This window comes from Lichenostomus cassidix, chromosome 3 (assembly GCF_008360975.1).
Source record: "Lichenostomus cassidix isolate B80296 chromosome 3, HeHo_3.0, whole genome shotgun sequence".
Taxonomy (NCBI): domain Eukaryota; kingdom Metazoa; phylum Chordata; class Aves; order Passeriformes; family Meliphagidae; genus Lichenostomus; species Lichenostomus cassidix.
The window spans coordinates 25,702,421-25,721,149 of NC_139483.1; the positions used below are offsets into that span (position 1 = coordinate 25,702,421).

Below are 18,729 nucleotides of genomic sequence, written 5' to 3' on the forward strand. Positions count from 1 at the left end.
CCATGGCAGACAGCACTTCAAAAGGGTAATCATGTTCCACTGTATCCAACAGGACAGTAGCCATTTACCTGTACTCCCTGTACTTCCATGTGTAGGTCCCAGTAGTTCCCCCTGCATTTTGGGTCGAACTCCACAGCAGCTCAGCTTTCCTTTGAAGCACTGCCACATTGGGGCTGTCTAAGAATGAAATGTGCTTGCCCTTAGGGCTTGGTAGAGTTAAAGGGCAAAATCCTGGCTCCATTTGAAGCCAGCGGGCAGTTTGCCATTTAATTCAATTGGTCTAGTATTTCACAGTGACCTTAAGGGTACACCAAAAAGCTTGTGCCCATGTATCCTGCCTTTGCTTGCAGCAAGAGTGGTGCAATGTATTAGTTCTTAACAGTAATGTCTGGGTGGCAACTAGAATGCTTTTATTTTGAAAGTTCATGTGAAGCTCACAAGCATTCATACAGAATTATGGAACAGAACTGTAAACATTGGTCCATCAACAAAATTTATCTTCTGCTTGGGGATCAAAAATTCATTTTAAAATCTAGAAACTACAGAACAGGCACCTGAGAAAACATTCACTTTCACTTAGTCTAGATCATTTTAAAGAAAAGGATGAAGCAAATCATGTTTTATTTCACTGCAAGAAGTCCCATGGTTTTTAAAATTAACTAAAATGTGGCTGTACCAATGCCAGATCACAAATGCTCCAGGAGACATAAGCAGGACATACTTCACATTACCATCTCAGCATCCTAAACAAACTTGCAATGATGTGGAGTTGGTTAAATACATCAATTTGTGTATCACCATGGGCAGGTGCAAATCTATAGGGAAGGTTTTACATAAGCAGTTAAGAGAACAGTTGATCAGAAATTCTAACTATGGTATATAGAAAATAAGTTTTTAATCTATCAGCAGCTCAACAACCTACAATTGATTACTTGTAATCAACTGCACTATTACTCACGTCTTTAGAAAACAAGAGTTAAATGTTCCCAAATTCAAATCACACAAATTTACTCTTATATAACCTGTGGAAAACCCCAAATATTTTCCCATGTTTTACTTCTCACACTCGAGTAAAACCATCCATCCAACGACAGATGCCGGGACGCTTGGATTGCTACTTTTTTTAATTCCCTTACATAAATAGTAATTTCTTTCAAAGTCAAAAATACTCCTCTTCCTTCTCAGCTAATGTGTATGGGTACTTCATATCCTCATTTAGAAGCTTGGCAAGAAACGCAGAGGGAAACTGATTTTGCATAATGTCTCTCTTTCCCACTTTCAACATTCTGGCATAATATTAAAGACCAACCCAGTAAAGTCGACAGCAGAATATTTGTGTTATGCACTGCTTTCTCAGTTTTTGACTAGAAATTAAATCAGTAATCATTGCTCAGAAAAATTGCTAATACCATAAGCTTTCCCTCATACTCAAAATTTCAAAATTAAATAATTATAAAGGCTGCAGTTCGTGATTTTTATCTTAAGACAGACACTGTAGTACTTGTACAGTCATTAAAAACATTTTCCACTTATTTTCATCATGTAAAATGAAAATATATTCCATCACTGAAATTATAACACAACCTAGCTTTTCCTAGCTAGCCCAGGAGAAGGAAAAAGGAGAATGTCAATTAATCCAATTACTGACAGAGAAGCTATCAGGATGAGTACTTATCAGGTCAGGTTCAAAAACACATCAGAAGCAACAGTGTTAAAAAAACAGAAAAGAAAAATGAAAAAAGAAAAAAGCTCACACTCCCTTTGCTGAGTAGCACTATTAAATTCAGATGCAGGGCTGTGTTTAGGTTGGACAGGCCCCAACAGTAGAACAAAGTCAGTCTGTCTTAGTACCATAACCAAATTCTACAAGTTAACAGCTTTTCATGAAAAGCTGCCATTTCAAAATGTCAATCAAACCTGAATATAAGTGGGAACTCCTGCAGAAATAACCAGCTGCAGGTTTGAAAAACATTTTTCACTGAAAGTGGAAACACAAAAGATGTTTGAATGAGATCTCTTTTCATTCCTGTAACAGTAGACGGTCATTTTCACAACATCAAGGACAAAAACACAAGACAAAATTGCAAATAATGTCTTGAAAGAACCATTTGCAGGGGTGATGAATGATTCAAGTTACAAATGACAGAATTATTGGCAAATGGAAACTCATTAATATGAAAAAGCTTCTCTTATAAGACTGCAGTTTGTCTCCACTTTTTCTCATTGTATCTGAATGATTAGGTTGTATGTATTAATTTCATTACATGTTTAATATTGGCTTTCTCACCTTGAGGCAGCAGCTTGCATGCACCAATTTCAAATGTAAGACTTTTTGAGAGTTTAGGTGTTTAACAAACTATTTAAATACTTTCAGTCAATAAAAAATGCATATTCTAATAGAACAAAATTAAAACTTTTGATCTACCCACAGAGAGAACACAAGTTTTCCAATTATGTTCTGGACATCCAAACATAAATAAGAATATTTATTCAATAAACCAGGGAAATAATATTATTTATACAAATGTACATTATAATGGAAAAACAGCTTACCAACATCACTTTGGCCACATTCTCCTTTCTAAAGAATATGGCAGGAACAAAACCATTTTCTGTACCATCTGAAAGATGCATACCATCTCTGAAAACAAGTTTGCTGTCCAAATATTGGCATCATCAATTTCTTATTCAACAACTGGACTGATGTAGCAGTGATTTGCTTCACAAATCTTCACATTCAATGCCATGAAACAAATTCAGTCAACAAGGGAGGCTTAGTGAAGAGTTAAACCAGTACATATGATTCCCCCTCGCCAAAAGGTAACACCTGCACTGTAGTATCATTATCCAGTTTTCTTACTATAAACAGGTAATAAAACAATAAACTGCACAGTAGATGAACACCTCAGCATGTCTGAGAGTTTAGAGTATTAGCATAGACACAGTGCCCTATACATATTTACCTCCTTCCAGCATGACTATCAGTATGACCATCAGACAAACAAGAAAATGTTAACTCTTTTGAGTGACACCACCTTTATCTTCAGTTACACTTTTCACCAAACTGAAAACACATTTACAAATTACCTAAAAATCACAAACTAGGATGTGATGAAACAGCATCATTATATTAAATGTAACTGAACATATTTAAGACTTAAGAGTTTGAAGAGTTGGAAATAACATGATTCTTCAGCAGTATTCACTGAAAAATAAGATGCTACACAACATAAAACTGAGACAACTTACAACCTCTCTGTACCAAGCTATCTGTTACACCATCCAATTTCACATTACAACACTATTTTCTACAGAATATATTAGTTTCTGATATTCCAAATCTTAACCTTCGTATTACATCAAGAAGCATTTCTCAAGCTGCAGGCTGCAGCACACTACCGCAGTTACCTTAGAAATTTTCCTTACGCTTAAAGATCACTTCAGTAGAATCACAAGACAAATTTGTCAATACTGCTCCCAATAAAAAGACAAAAATACAATGAGATTTTTCATCACTAAGTCTTGTTCTTATCACTTTGCATCACTAGCATTTGTTTTTAAGTGAGCTGTAGCATATACATCCTACTATGAGGTTTTGGGGTGAATAATTTGCTATATGAAGAAATAGTTGAAGCAAGATTAACTTGACCATAAAATGCTGCTACCAAGCCATTTAAAAACTGAGATAGAAAAAAATAAAAGAAAGAAAGAAACAAACTGTGCCGAACCTAATGCCTTAGCAAGCAGAGTGTTTTTGAACATTCTCAAAAGCATTTACTATTTACTTCAGGAAACAGCTTACTAGTCAAAACACACTGGAGATTTTTTCATTTTGTTTTGCTTTAAGCTGCCAATTGTTAGTCAAGATTACTATTCATTTTACAGGAGTGTTAAGAATGCAAATGGTTAACAGTAGTATAAACTATATACTTGGTTTAAGTTTGAATGTCTAAAACTATTACACACTGCATTCATCTGCATTCCCTGTTTATGGGAATGAAATATGTAGTCATTTGAAGTCCACAATATGTATACTGTGTTTGTAATAACTGCAGATTTTACAAGCACATTATTCTTTCCATTAGGATTAAAACCTCACCGAATAGCAATTTGTGAAAGAATTCTAGCAGGGCCCTGAGCCCAGAACTCTGACCTCTGATGAGATGCTTGGCAGCAACAAACTCTAGGTCTAAGCAAAACATCTGGTTTGAGTTAGACTTCCTGAAAAAATAGCCCCTGTACTGGGGAAACTGGTATTCACTCAGCTTTGTCTATATACTTTGACTGACTGCAACACTGTTGCCGGGGGGGGGGGCGGAGGAGTGAGGAAGAGGAAAAAAAAGTGCTTTGCCAGAATGCACGTCAATCACTGTAGACTTCTTGGTGGCCTCTGAAGAGCCAGGCACTTACACTAGGAGACACTGTACGCGTTTGTTCAAGCTTCTTGGGATTTTTGCTATTGTACTTCATGGCTCAATGTTTTTTTTCAGAATTAGTGCCAACTCTGAATTATCTAATACAAAACTACAGTCGAGCTTAAAATATAAATTTTGCCTGAAGAAATAGTTTCTGCAGATTCTTTTTAAACAATAATTGTTTTATCATCATTTTTCTTACAAATTTAGACAATCACTGTCATCATGAAATGAATGAGGATATTCCCAACAAAAATACAAACTCTCACTGCCAAGAAATTTGTAAGAACAGCAACAGCTTTTGGTTGGCTCCCAAGATTTTTCATAGGCAACACACTGTTACATGCATTACATAGATAAGAGTAGGACAGAAGGGTAAGTAAAGAGAATTCTGATACAGTGGGGTGGGTATTCTGAGCCTCCTGCTCATACCTGTAATCAGCAAAAGCTCCAGCAAGAAGGATAAGAATAGGATAGAGCTGGTTCTTGCTTCTCATTTTCCTGAGATAGGAAGCACACCAGATCACAGGGGAGGTGAAAATGAAGAAATGCATAACAATTTCAGGCTCGGCAAGAGTCACACTTTGTTCAAGCTGGCAGACCTGGCAAGGAGCACCAGAACAGCTTGGTGTGGTGGGTAGGACACTGACTTGGTTATAGATGTGACTGTCAAGAAGTACGTGCCAAACTCGATTCACCAGACAGTTGTTTTCTTTGCAGAAGATTTTGTATTTTTAAATAACATAGTGAAGTATTTTGTAAGCAATTTAGCCATAATAACGAAACAGCTAGCAGTAGCTACTGAGAGATGTTGTGTCAATAGATGCAACAGCATTGAATGTCTTATGTAGGCCAGGGAAACTCAAGATAGTTGAATGTGAAAGCAAGAGATAGAGAATTTAATGGAGATATCTGTCAACAAATTCATTGATGATGAATATGCACATATGTATGTGTAAGAGGTATGTGATAAAGTTTATCTATACACAACTCTGCTCTGTACAGATCAATTTACCTTTGCTGACACTATTAGTAGGACTTATTTCTATTAGTTGAATACTTCTGTACACTCTCTACTTAATAAAATATATTGTGGTAAAAAAGCATCTGAAAAATTATTTTCTTCTATCTAGTGCTCTATTTTATACAAGTCTGTCATATGACTGTATATTGTTAATGTGCTCATAGTTTATTTTCTTCCTGTGATTGCTAATGCAATAATATTTTTATGCCTGTTCTAGCAGTAACTTTACACTGGAATTAAATGTCAATTTCTACTTTCCACCTCCAAAATTCTAAATTAAATGCCACTGATACCGACCCCCTGCATCCAGGCAAAATGCAGCCACCAACTCACAAAGGGACATTTATAAAATAAGCCTTGCTTGTTTGAACTACAACACTGCCATCACTGGAGTTTCAGCTGGGAGACTTAAATAATTAAAAATAAACCAAAGTAATAAACACCATGTTTTATGGAGTTGCACAGAATTAAAAAAAAAAAGAAAAAAAGAGAGAGAAAAAAAAAAAAAAAGAAATATGTCCTCCTGGCAAAGTTGAAAGATTAGACTTAAAAGCTGCCTCTCTCATTCCGGAAGACTTCTGGCCCACGCCACTCAATGCCATTTCTGAAGGACAGTCAGCTGTGGGCAACAGGGCCACCCACACAAGTGCCTGTGATGCCCTTTGGCAATGGGATGCCCTTCTGTACATGACAATACAGAAAACAAAACAACATTCCAAAGTAAGGCAACTCAGGAAATTTCTGAGTGCAACAGGAGTAATGAATCCTACAAATATCTCAAGCAATGTGAGGTGTGTTGAAAAAGAGAGCTTCTTAGCCCAAGGCTCTGTAATATATTGTTATGTTCTCCAAGGAGCTAAATTTTTCTACTACTGATGGCATTCCAGTGGCCCTGTTATCCAAATGTATGATATGAAACTTTTTTTTTTGCTTTTGAAGAAATAAATCACGTATGCCCATCGACTTTAGTTTTCTGGAAGACTGAATATAATTTTAGAATCATCATCATCAGCTGGTTGACAGCAATAAAGACAACATTCACTTTAAATAACCCTGAATTATATACAGTTGAGTAAATTTGAATTTGTTTTGCTTTAAGGTCTTCCAAAGTTGAAGCCAACATGCTGAACAAAAATATTAAACTATCTATAACCCTGTGTCAACATATGATGCTACTGGGAATGGTAAGTGAATTAATTTTCCAAGGAAAATTAATTACTTATGACTTACAGTTGTAAAAGCAAACAACGTAACTCTGGATTAGGGCACATTTAATTTCTGTTTGGAGTAGCGATTAAATTAATTTCATATAATTCATGGTATGTAATGGAAAGCAGAACAAAGATGAAATCTTAGACAATGACTGACACAGAAAAAAGTGTATATTTATGTTCCTGATACAAAAATAAAGGTCACAGATATTAATCACTGTCTAGCGAAACATGATTTTAGTTTTCTAAAATGATTTTTTCAAAACTGTTTGTTAGGATAAGTGTTATTAGCAAGATAAAAATCTAAAAAGCAACAAATTACAAAACATCAGGGAAATCTTGCATGCTACATTGTCCCAGTGAATAAAGACTACTATTTTCAGCGATGTCTATTGAAGAACAGAATTGTCACAAAATTATTATGAGGAACAGCAATACTAACTTGGGTTCCTCCTACATTAAGTTCATCTTACTTCAAGAGGGGAAAAATTTGATCATAGTTCCAACATTGAAACAAATATGTACATTATTGTATTAATTTTATCAGTTACTTACATTTTACAGTGAACAGTTGAGAAAAATTAATTCATCATTTAAGTAAACACATGAAAGAATTCATGCAGCATACCGTTATTTGATAATTGTTCGAACTACGTAAAAATAATTATTTTCTGTATTTCATTACAAAACATCAAGCTTTTACTCTACTTAATACCAACCTATAAAACCATACATATTAGCAAACCATTCATGGCCTTAAAATATCATAAGAATTTTAATTGCCACTTTTGGTCTCCTACTGAAGGAACGCACAAATTTATTGCTGATTTTAAATTTCTGGATATCAGATCAACTGCTGTGCTGTGAACTCAAATGGAATCACTCAAAAGAACGACAGTATTAGTATTTTTCCTTCTGAGTCAAATGAATATACTGTTAATTCATGAAACCAAAACAACAGATGCAACAGATGACCACTGCACAGCAAGCAGTGACTACGGAATTCCACCAACAAATAATATTTACATTTGCGATGTTTAAACTGGCCCCCCACACACATTCAAAGCAAGTGATTCACATCCCTAGTGCCACTTTTACCTGACTTTACACACTAAAGACGTGTTTTTATTATGGTAATAGTTTGAACAATTTTATCATTATAATATTTACATTAAAATCTGACTAGAATTCATAATACTACATCTTAGAAATTAACTTACTTCACTTAAAAGATGACTGAGTCTGAAACACAAATAGCTCATAATGGGTAAAGGGAATGCCATGAGTAATCTGCAGCTCTCTGGTTGTTTTTTACTGTACTATTTTTAAGACTGTCTCAAAAATGAGAAAATTTAACTGAAACCCAGATGAAAGGACCTGAACAATTTTTCAGTGCTAAAATTGTGTATTTTCACTTAAGGTTATCAAATACTTGAAACGTAAACAAGAAACCCAACAGCATCTCACGCATTTCTGAAGCTGTTCAATCAAAATACTTTTACAAAGATAGACTTCATTATCCTCTTTTCTGTTTCAGATTTTAGTCATCAAGTGTTTCCAATCCTATGCACAGAGAAGTCATATCAAGCCAATTTGTAGGATCCCAGGCTTACAACTACCATTTTGCTCCTCTTGCCACTTGGCTCCCCCATCAGAGCAATCTTTCAAAAAGTTTAAATCTGCCTGGATGGATCTTCACTCAGGTCACCAACCTGTGTTTGAATTAGCTCTCTCTGCCTAAGTATATTTACAAAACTGGAAAAACAAAAACCACACTGAAATATTAAACAGGCTTGCAGGCAGGGCACCCTATACCTGGGCAATCCTGCTCATGACTTTCTATCTGCTGCTTTTATGGTGGTCTGGAAATAAACAACCTTCACACTTATTTTTCATGATCAGTAACACATATGACTTTAGCCCAATTACAGCACCAATCGCAAGTCTGTTGTCATACAGTGACAAAAAACTTCCTAACAAACTTCTGCCAAGAGAACTGGTAATTAAGCAATCAGGAACAAACTGACAGGGAGGGCAAATCTGTCCAGCAGCTGTTTCCTATCAACACCCTTAGATCATCCCACCTCAGTATACTAACACTTCTGGAGCTTCCCTACTTTTCTTACAACCTCGGTAGCTCTGCAAAAGCCTACACATGCAGGCACAAACTCTTTAAAAATAAACACCAGCAGTGCAAGAGGGGGATTATTAGCAGTAATGTCTAAAATTTACCTGCAGTTCAAGTTGCTTACACAGGCACACCTCTGACAAGTTTTCAAATGCTGTCTACAGTGCATTTTTGGTGACAGCAGCAAAAAGAGATGCAGTCCACGGGCAGCTTCGTGAGTGACATGTGCAGATGGCGTGATACCGCTGTGCTCTTGCACTCTTTGTAAATACACATGCACACATTTTCTTTCGTTTCCTTAAAGGGGCAGCATCTCACCTCATTGAGCTGGCATGTCTTCCTGGAGATGCCAGTAAATACTTAGAGTGTACTAGCTAAAATAACTAATAACAAAACTGTTATTTCTTTCTATATCCCTTTGTTTTGTTACAAATGGCTGTAATAGACTAGAAAAAGTTTATTGTGCTTTGCTGGCAGAACATTTGATTTCTCTTTGCCAGCCAGAGAATAGGTAGATGCAAGTAGAGAAACTACCAAGCTACAGGATATATAAACCATTCCTGGCAGTCAGCAGAACTGCTGCTAAAGATTAAATTACACAAACTTGCCAGAGGTGTAACTTACTTGGATAGGATTCTTAACTTTTGTGCACCTACTTCACTGGGGTGGGGAAGCATCCAAAATATTATGGGGTTATTACCTCTCGCTGACAAAGCTATTTGCAAAGACTTTGCTCCCACTGAATAGATGTCTTAGTTCACTGAGCTTTACTTTTCAAAATGAAAAGCTCATAATTTACCCTAAAAATTACATTGGGCAAAAAACACACACGATTTTTGCTTGCTTTCCTCACAGAGCTAATATTTCATCACTAACACAGGACAAGTAAGGATTCCATAACTTGCTCAGTGCTCAAAATCCTGTATTAAGCACAAACATATTCACCAGCCTGCATATCCACTTAAGTAAGTAAATAAATACATCTTATTCCTTATTGACAAGACACTGGGGTTTTGGACTGCTCTTAATATTTTATAGGTACAGCCACTATACCCTGTCCCTCAAAAAGTTTTTGAAACCTTAAAACTTTGAGTACTTCTCTCTCTTTTCCACAAATTTCAAGACAAGCAATGCCTTGCAGTATGCAGCAAAACCATTCAGCAACAATAATCTCTTTGCAGGAGACTACAGGTTCACAGGAGAGGTTTAAGTTTCCTTTATTGAGGAGCAGAGCTAAGAGCACAGTGAAATACTATCCTGCATGTCCCTGTCTTTAAAGTCCCAGTGAGTTTATTGAGAGATGAGATTCAATGCAGGAGCAGCCCAGAATTTGTCTGGTTACTGCATTTTTTTTAATTTACAATAAGGCAACATATCCTTTAGCCTATTTTAAAAATTTATGTAAGTACAGCCAGTTTCTTTAATTTCAGTCAGATTCCAGTCAACCAGCACATCTCCTTTTATTAGGTTTTTCAACTTAAGGTATATCCATAATCAACCAGCTGCCATATACTGCCAGAAAGGAGTGATTTACATTTATAAGTAAGTTGTTTGATTACTGCAAGATACACAGAACTGAGCATTGGTATCCTCACCTTTAGACTTTGCTTTGTTTAAGCAAAGGTTCTCTGTAGGCAACCACTTCAATTTAAGTACAGAAAAGTATAAACAAGGTCAAGAAATTCCTATTTTATCCAAGGAGGTTCAGTTCTTTGCTGAATTGTGTGTGTATATTCAGTGTAGTAATACAGAAGGAATGCTGAAGCCTTTTGTAGACAGGCCGTTCAACTGGATCTTGAAACCTGCAACCTACAATTCTGACCTGCAAACAACATTCCTGCTGAACTGTGTTTCCACAGGAGGTATGTGAATCACAAAATAAAGCACTGCTCACCTAATAAGTAATCCCATTTTCTTAATCAAAAAAATATAAGTTGTGAATTCCCACAAATTTGTTTTAATAAGCTCTATACAGCAAGCTCAAGTTTAAGGCTGTTTTGACAATTCCACCTCAGAGATTTAAAAAAAGACACTCTTACACATCATGTCATCATACTCTCACATCATACATGAGTGATTCTCCTATGCTATCCAAGTAACATACCTAACTACTCATACACCTTATGGATTGATTTAAAAAAAATAAATAAAATAAAGAAGGGAAATAAACTCCTGAAATATTCAGTGAAAAATGCACCCTTCTGACTGAAAAAACAGTCAGCTCCAGTACTTTGCTCCACACTTAAATAGAAGTGTACTACATGAAGGACATATAACCAAAATCAGATACCAAGAAGAATACAAAATCTCATGTATTTCATCATTAAAAACTGTATCTGTTCTAAGGAAAAATGAAGATAAAGGTTTTCTTAAACCAAACACTGATTCTTTGTGTTGGCCAATGTTTGGATTCTGACAACTCGTTTGCAATCTCTATCTACTTCTTTTTTTTTTACTCTCTTTTTTTAGAAGCTTTCTATTTAAACAAATTTTAATCAAATTTTCAAGTTTCCATTACTAGAGAAACAATACAACATCTGCTTTACACAAACAAAGCTACTGGGTTCTGTTTGCTGGGGTTTTGTGAGGACTAACACGCTAACAAATACCTGCAGTGCAAGGGATGAGACAGGTTCTATTGCAGTAAAGACAACAAAAATAATGCAGAGGCTTCTTCAGACCACAGCTGAATCAGGCTCATCCAACTATATCTGGTCATACTCAGAGCTAGCTCCGAGGTCTCCCACCTTGTATTTCCAAATCCTTGTATTTCTAAAATGTTGCCATAGTTGAGCTCTCATATATCTCCATTGCATTAAATACGCAATCAGATTGTCTCAGATAATATGCATGATGGGTGTTCATCAGAGTAATAAAATTTAAGTAGTAGTGCTGTCAAAAATGAGGTTAACACCACACACTTCTAAGAGCCCTCCTGATGCAGAGGGACCAGCTGGAGGTTTAGAGAACCTCAGCAGTGATGATACCACCCACAGCCATCTTTTGAAGGATGAAGATGACTAAAGAATGCAACAAACTAGAAAGGCTACATGCAATTTCAGCCAGACGTAGGAGAGGCCAGTAACATCCTTCCATCACTGTCTATTAGTTGCCCCTCCTTCCCTGCCTCAGGGCCAAAGAAGGACCCAGACAAGGATGGCCTGTGACAGCAGATAGCATTCTGCACAGCCTTCTAGGAGCAAGGGAAAAGCTCCTTCCTTTCCAACAGGAACTGAGATGCAACCTTCAGTGAGATGCCTCACTATTAACTAGCTGCTGTGGATTTTAAAGTGGTTTATATCTGCAATGCCATGATTAAGACAACTGGTCCAATTAAGGAGGAAGTGTGTCTGATTAAAAGCATTCTCTAAAGTTGCACTGTTACTTAACAAAACATACCCATCTTCTTTGGAGGAAAAACTCAAACCTAAAAGGAATATCAAATAGCAACTGAAATAATAAAATATCCTGCAGGTAATAATCAAATGTAAAACCTATGCACTGAAATAACTAGAGGGCCATGGGAACGAAAACAGACTAGAGGGACAAAAAAGACATTTCCAGATTCAGTTATTATCAGACATCTTGATCAGGCTTTATGAAATTCTCCTTTGATCAGGACCTTGCAGCATTATATAGAAAACAAACCAAGAATTAGCTCAATCTTTTTTTTTGCTTGAAGGAATGCTACTTAAGAGTATTGTTGACAGATTTTATTTATTTGACGCAACATGTTCCAGATACATCCATAATCAAGTAACCTCCCACTTCAGTGGCTGTAGGACTACACATACTACCTCTTCCATCCTTTGGGGATGCTAATTTTCCTCCTGACATGTTCTACTGTGAAGATGTTACCACACACAAAAATAGATTATGAGCAGGTTTTTGGGCTCCAAAAATTATAAAGACCAAATAGGATGCTGCTTTTTCAAGATGAGACAGGGTGCACACATTTAATATTACACAGAATTTGTCAAAAGTTCTAACCCTGCAACACAGATCACATATTTTATTCTTAGGTTACAGATGTGTTTGAGTTCCATCTAGCTCTTTCTCCAGAGGGTACTGTTTCTTTTTCATATCCATGGACTTTGTACATCAAATGAACATCAAAAGACCAACCAAACTTAAATTTAGCGCTATTTCTCATTTCTCTGCCTTATAACACAGACTCAGGTTTTGACTTTTAAAAAGTATATTAATTTAATTTCCCTTTTTACTATGATGAGTTGATGGACAGAAAGTTTATGCTAGTGCTGCTTTGCTCACCTCTGAAATGTTGAGTTTCTATTTGAGAGTAAGGAATTTTTTGTCTTCTTAATAATTTTCTTCGCTCTGAAATTCAATTCCCTAACCGCAATCTTTGTGAAGCAGCTTTGTTCTCAGCTCTTATCTATATCTTCCAAGATCATTACAACTGCAATGGTAATTCATTGCCAAAATTCAGTTTACAGCATAATAAAGTCTTGAGCCACTAACTGCTTCTCACTGGACAGAAATTTAGCTTTGAACTGGCATGGGGAGGTGACAAGGCAAACATATTCTGTATCAGGCAGAATCTGGGCATCATCTTCATGTTCAACTACAGAAGAAATCATAGTAATATGGCCTGAAGGTGATAAATTAATTTTGGCTAGGCTCCTGTCTGGGAGGAAAGAACAATTTTCCTAATGAGATAAAGATGAAGGAAGACAAGGACCTTTAGGCAATTGGAATTTAGTCTCAGAGAAGCCCTAATAAATCAGGTTGTGCTTCTCTTTGTTTAAGGAAATACCTGTTAAGAGATCTGGGCCTGTTTATTTTTCTCCGACAAACCTGATTTTCTTGGCAGTGCACAAATTCAGAATCACAAATTGAAATGAGAATAAAAGCAGGTGGTCAAGTTCAAGTTTCAATTTTTTTTCATCTAAAATAAGCAAACAAACCCCAGCTGATGGGACTCAATTTACACACATCTCCTGCTACTTGGAAACTCACAATCCCATATCCTAAGTATCCACACCCAAATGAGCAGATCTGCTCAGAGAACCTGCATTAGAAAAACTAGAGAACACCAATATTCTCACAAACATGCACATGAAGTACCAAGAGGCCAGATGGGAGGGATCCAAAATCCCATGGAAGTAGCAACTAGAGAAGATGCAGCCCATTCACACAGTTCAGTTTGTGTGGCACACACTCCACAGACTTTGAGCAAGCTCATATTGTGAGCAGCAGACTGAACACACGACCACTTCATTTTCCTATAGCACTGGTATCATTGCTGATGGCAGCAGAGCAAATCCTGCCCAGGTGGGTCACTCAGCTGAACATACAATGTTCCTGTACTAGAGTTCCATTACAAAAGCTACAGCCTTCATCAGGCAGATTCTGCTTCATCAGTCTCTCACTTCAACCCCTGAGAAAAGACAAATTATTGTCTCTGACAGTGCCTTTCAAGTACAGTAGTTTGGGACCTCTGGCTATCCTAAACTGACAGAGGCTACGTCTCAAATCAGTCAGGCTGCTGTGAAGGCGGCAGCCCCAGCTCCACTCTCCTGCAAGCTGTGCATTGCTGCCCCTCTCTTACTCAAACATCTCATAGCCATTACCAACACCACAAAAGGACTGGGGCACTTGGGTAGGAGGAACAGAAGAGGCAGAAGAACCACCCCTTCAGGGAGTTCCCACTTTGATCAACACAGTGAGCATGCAAGCATCCCTCAAGAAACCACCACGCTGCTTGTGCTGTACTGCTTCCATGGTCATGGGCAGCCCCACAGTTTCAGCCTGCCTCTGACTAATCACTGCCCCTCCTTCAGGACAGGAATGCCAAAACCCGGATTTGTCAGATTCTTAAATGGCAATTTCAGTGTGTTTAAGAAAGGAAAGGTCATATTTAAGTGATAGGTTTAGAGTTACAATAGGCTAAGAAAGCAACCACCTCTGTGAAAAGCCTGCTATATTTCTGATCTAGACTGTGCACTGCATATTTCACCACAGAAATTAATAAAAAGCTACAGACAGCAATTAGATTATAAATTCAAATGCAATAAAACCTTTCAAGTTGCCTTGGATATTATAAAATTCTGTACCTGAAATACTATTTATCTGAGGGTTATACTCTGGGACTCCTTGTACAACACAACAGCTTTTTCCATGCCTGTTCTCTGAGACACCAGCAAGTGACTGTCTCGCCAAAGACAAGCCAGAAAAGCTTAATTCCTCTTTTCTCATTCCCTTCCCCTGCCACAAGAGCTGTCACACCTCAAGGGCAGCAGACCTTCTGCCTTTGTTTCCAAGAGTGCAAATTTGCTTTCCATAATGTCACATAAAGATCTACTTCAGAAATTTACTTTACTTTGAACAAACACACCATAGCTTCTGTGGTGATTCTTAAGAACGCCAACAGGATGTGTATCTACCTCAGAGGTTTACTCAAACCATGACAAAACTTAAAAATGGATATAGCTGGGAATGAACAATATTTGAGGTCTATCTCTATCAGGCTTTTGGAATTATTTCTGTGAAACTTTTCCTCTAACCAATTTGGACAATAACAACTCAGTTGGGCATTTACTCACAACACACCTGTAGTGGATCAAGAGGCTTCTCTGGTAGGGCCAGGAACATGGTACTTACCTTGCTCTCAATCAATGCAGAGTAAATGACACCAGCTTCAGTCTTTGAGGCTGCAGAGAGCTGCTGCAATATTGTTCACTGCAACATTCATCTCACAGTATAATGCTCCCAAAACCATATGACCAAAGGCTTTTTTCAAAACCAACATTTTTTTTAAAATACTTCTTTCCTTAAAGCAAGGTTGAATGAAAATTTCAATCACTTTTCATTATTTTTGTTTCCACATATCACTGCAACTGTTACAAATAAAAGCACTGAGCCTCCACAAGTAAGGGAACAACTATGCTTCAGATTGAAGCTCTTCTGTTTGCCAGATGACCATGCCCATATTTATAACTGCCACCATTAAAGCACATTTTTTTCTGAAATCTGGATACACATGTTAAAGAAATCTACAGTGTTTCAGCCCGCCGATAAAATTTTCCTCAAAAAGTATCGTAGAATTCATACCAAAAGATTATTTAAGTTTGATTTACCAATCAGTTTGCAGTTAGCAAGCAACATGAGTAAGTTTTATTGTCTGCAGCAATACAACTAGGACTTTCGAAAGCAGTTCTGAATTCTGCCTTAACCAACTAAAATACTGACCTCAATTCTGTAAAAACAAAACAGGATATACATTTCTTGGAAGTTTTTCATAGCACCTTTTGTTTGTCATGCCACCTTTAGCAGTGGCAGCAAGGGATTCTAGGCTGCTAATTGCATTCCCATTAACGCTCATGAGTTTATCTAAAAAACTAGATTTAGTTCTATGCTTTCTGTTCTGAATTCTGCTGCAGCTTTTCAAATTTACTCACATTCTATAGTTTCAAAAATATAGAAATATTTTCTGGATTTTTTTTTTCTTTATTCTTTTCTTGTGTCTCTATTTGGTGGGACTTAGAACATGTATAAATGCTTTCCTGAATCAACGCCAATATGTTATAAAATTACAATAACTTATGTACCTCTTCTTAACATAACGCTCTTTGTAAAGAAACCCAGAAAGTAAAAGTTACTTCTCAGAAATAATCTACAAAAATATATAAAAATCAGAATTGTCAAACATTTTCTAATTCAGCCTTAGTAAATGAAAAACTTCAAAACAAACCCTTTTATTTCAAACTTCTAAGAAGGAATGAATGCACCTAATAGTACAAATTACTGGCTTCTAAATGGAGGATCAATATCTCATTGTATTTTACACAAAGAGCTAAAACCCCACTGCTGTAACAATACAGGAAAAGAGAAAGCTTTACAGATCAGGTTACCTGTCTGATTTGATGTTTTTAATAGACTATACATCTGGCTACAGCCATTTTAGGGTCTCAATCACAATCATTAAAAGTAGAGATTAAAAAAAAAAAAAGCAATTTATGACTTTTAAGTATTTACTACCATTCCATCAACTCTGAAAATGTCTTTTAAAGGAGGCATAACTAGTTGACAATTATAAAGCAGCATTTTGGTGCTCCTCTATATAATGACAGATTACTTAGATTAAATGATACATATTACCTTACCTGATACATTCCAACTCCTATGTGTTTGGGCTCAATTTTCACGAGCTCAGCTAATGGGTCTTGGACGCGTCTAGCTATGGACACTGAAAAAGAGAATTAGAAAACAGCTATCACTTTTATCAGAAAAATCTGAATCATGTAATTGCTTTTGCTAAGGTGTTTTGGTTTTTTGGGTTTTTGGTTTTTGGTTTTTTTTTACATCTCTTATGTATTTATTTTAAACCTGGAAACAATCAATAGTATAGCAGAATACTTTCTCATTGTTAGACAAGGACATCAAATGTACGTTAATGAAACTTTTTATTTGAATAATTTAAGCAAATACCTAAGGAGATTTCAAACTGTAATAATGACATTTTTAAAAGTTTTTTCTGAGCCATAGAGTTTATAAAACACTATATTTTTCCCTTGCATCCATACTAAATGCATATGTAACATTAAACACTAAACTCTGTAAGAACCTTTAACTTCAAATCACAGATATGTAGAAACAAATAAACACTTTTAAAAATAGAGTACCTGTTCACAGGCTTACTTATGTAATATGTATTCCCTAATGTATACATTAGATACTAACATATTTATCTAATTCAATGATAAAATTCAGTGTTCATTTTGAAAATGGCTGTCTGACTTAACTAACCTAAACTGCATACCAAAACACATCAGTTTGCAATCTGTCATCCTTATAACCACATTTAGAAAAACAAAAGTAATTTCCAAAGTTTCTGATGCCATTAAGAGCATATGGAAAGAACCTTCTAAATCCAAATGTTGAATCAAGACTGCCTTTTTGAAGGCTTTATTTATTGATAAACCCCTTGCTTACCAAAATCTCAGGACAAAAGGCATATTTCCAAATGTCAATTCAGAAACTTGATCTGATTCTGCAGATATTGGGTTGTATTCAGTATTTGCAACTGTGCTCCCACCCACATATATGAAAGCAGAAGAGTTCTATCTACCAGTATTACATTTATAAATTCTTTTTTCTCCTAATACAAAATAAGTTAGCTGGTTCAGCAGGTCTTAGAACATTCATTCTACCTAGCGAAGTAAACACCCATGAAGAACAAAAGTGCTTAGAGGTATTCCAAAAGTCTTTCCAGACAAGAACCAAACATTTGAAAAAAAAGCAAACAAACAAATAAAACCCTAAGCCCCAAGAATCCCACAAAAAACAAAACCCAAAAGAAAACATCCCAACTCAATAAAAATTAAGAGCAAACCCCTCCAAAAAATAAAAGAAACAAACATAATAATGCCAGATCTTGTTGCCAAGGCTATGTGTTTTTTCTACCACATGCACCTGTGCAAGAATAAGAGAAGTGGGACCAAAGAAAGCTGTGGGCCTTCTAAAGCTATGTCCAGAATCAACCCCACAGGGCATTAGTCATTTTAAAAGACATTTCCTAAATTTTAAATACATTTCAAAACACATTTAAATACATTTTTAAGCCAATCAGGAGAGGGTTAGAGCAAGAACAGGAGTCAGGAGCAAATATATATATGCAAGTGGTTTGGTCAAAAACACACACAGTGTTTAAACAGGAATATTGGAAATATCTCCACTGTTCAGCAGCTGATTTCCCACAAACACACATGTGTATGAAAATATGAACATGGTTATAATTATCATATATATAAAATAATCTATATGTCCCTTCACTGGATCACAGAAGTAATGTATTCAATTCACAGAAGTGTTTAGGTTGGACACACCTCTGGAGAGCACAGGCTGCCTTGTCTAACATTCCTGCTGAAACAGGGTCTGCTGCAGCAGGTTGCCCCAGGTCATGTCCAGCTGGGTGGAGACTCCACAACT

General features: G+C 36.4%; 1 protein-coding gene across 4 annotated transcripts in view; it reads right to left on the reverse strand.

The window, feature by feature from the left end:
- The window catches only part of SRBD1 (S1 RNA binding domain 1), a 126,935-nt gene that overhangs the window by 34,332 nt on the left and 73,874 nt on the right, over positions 1 to 18,729 (reverse strand). For all 4 annotated transcript variants that reach the window (XM_085055002.1, XM_085055000.1, XM_085055001.1 and 1 more), the window contains one exon: positions 16,905 to 16,987. In XM_085055002.1, coding sequence (XP_084911128.1) covers positions 16,905 to 16,987 — 83 coding nt within the window. The remainder of the gene's footprint in view (positions 1 to 16,904; positions 16,988 to 18,729) is intronic.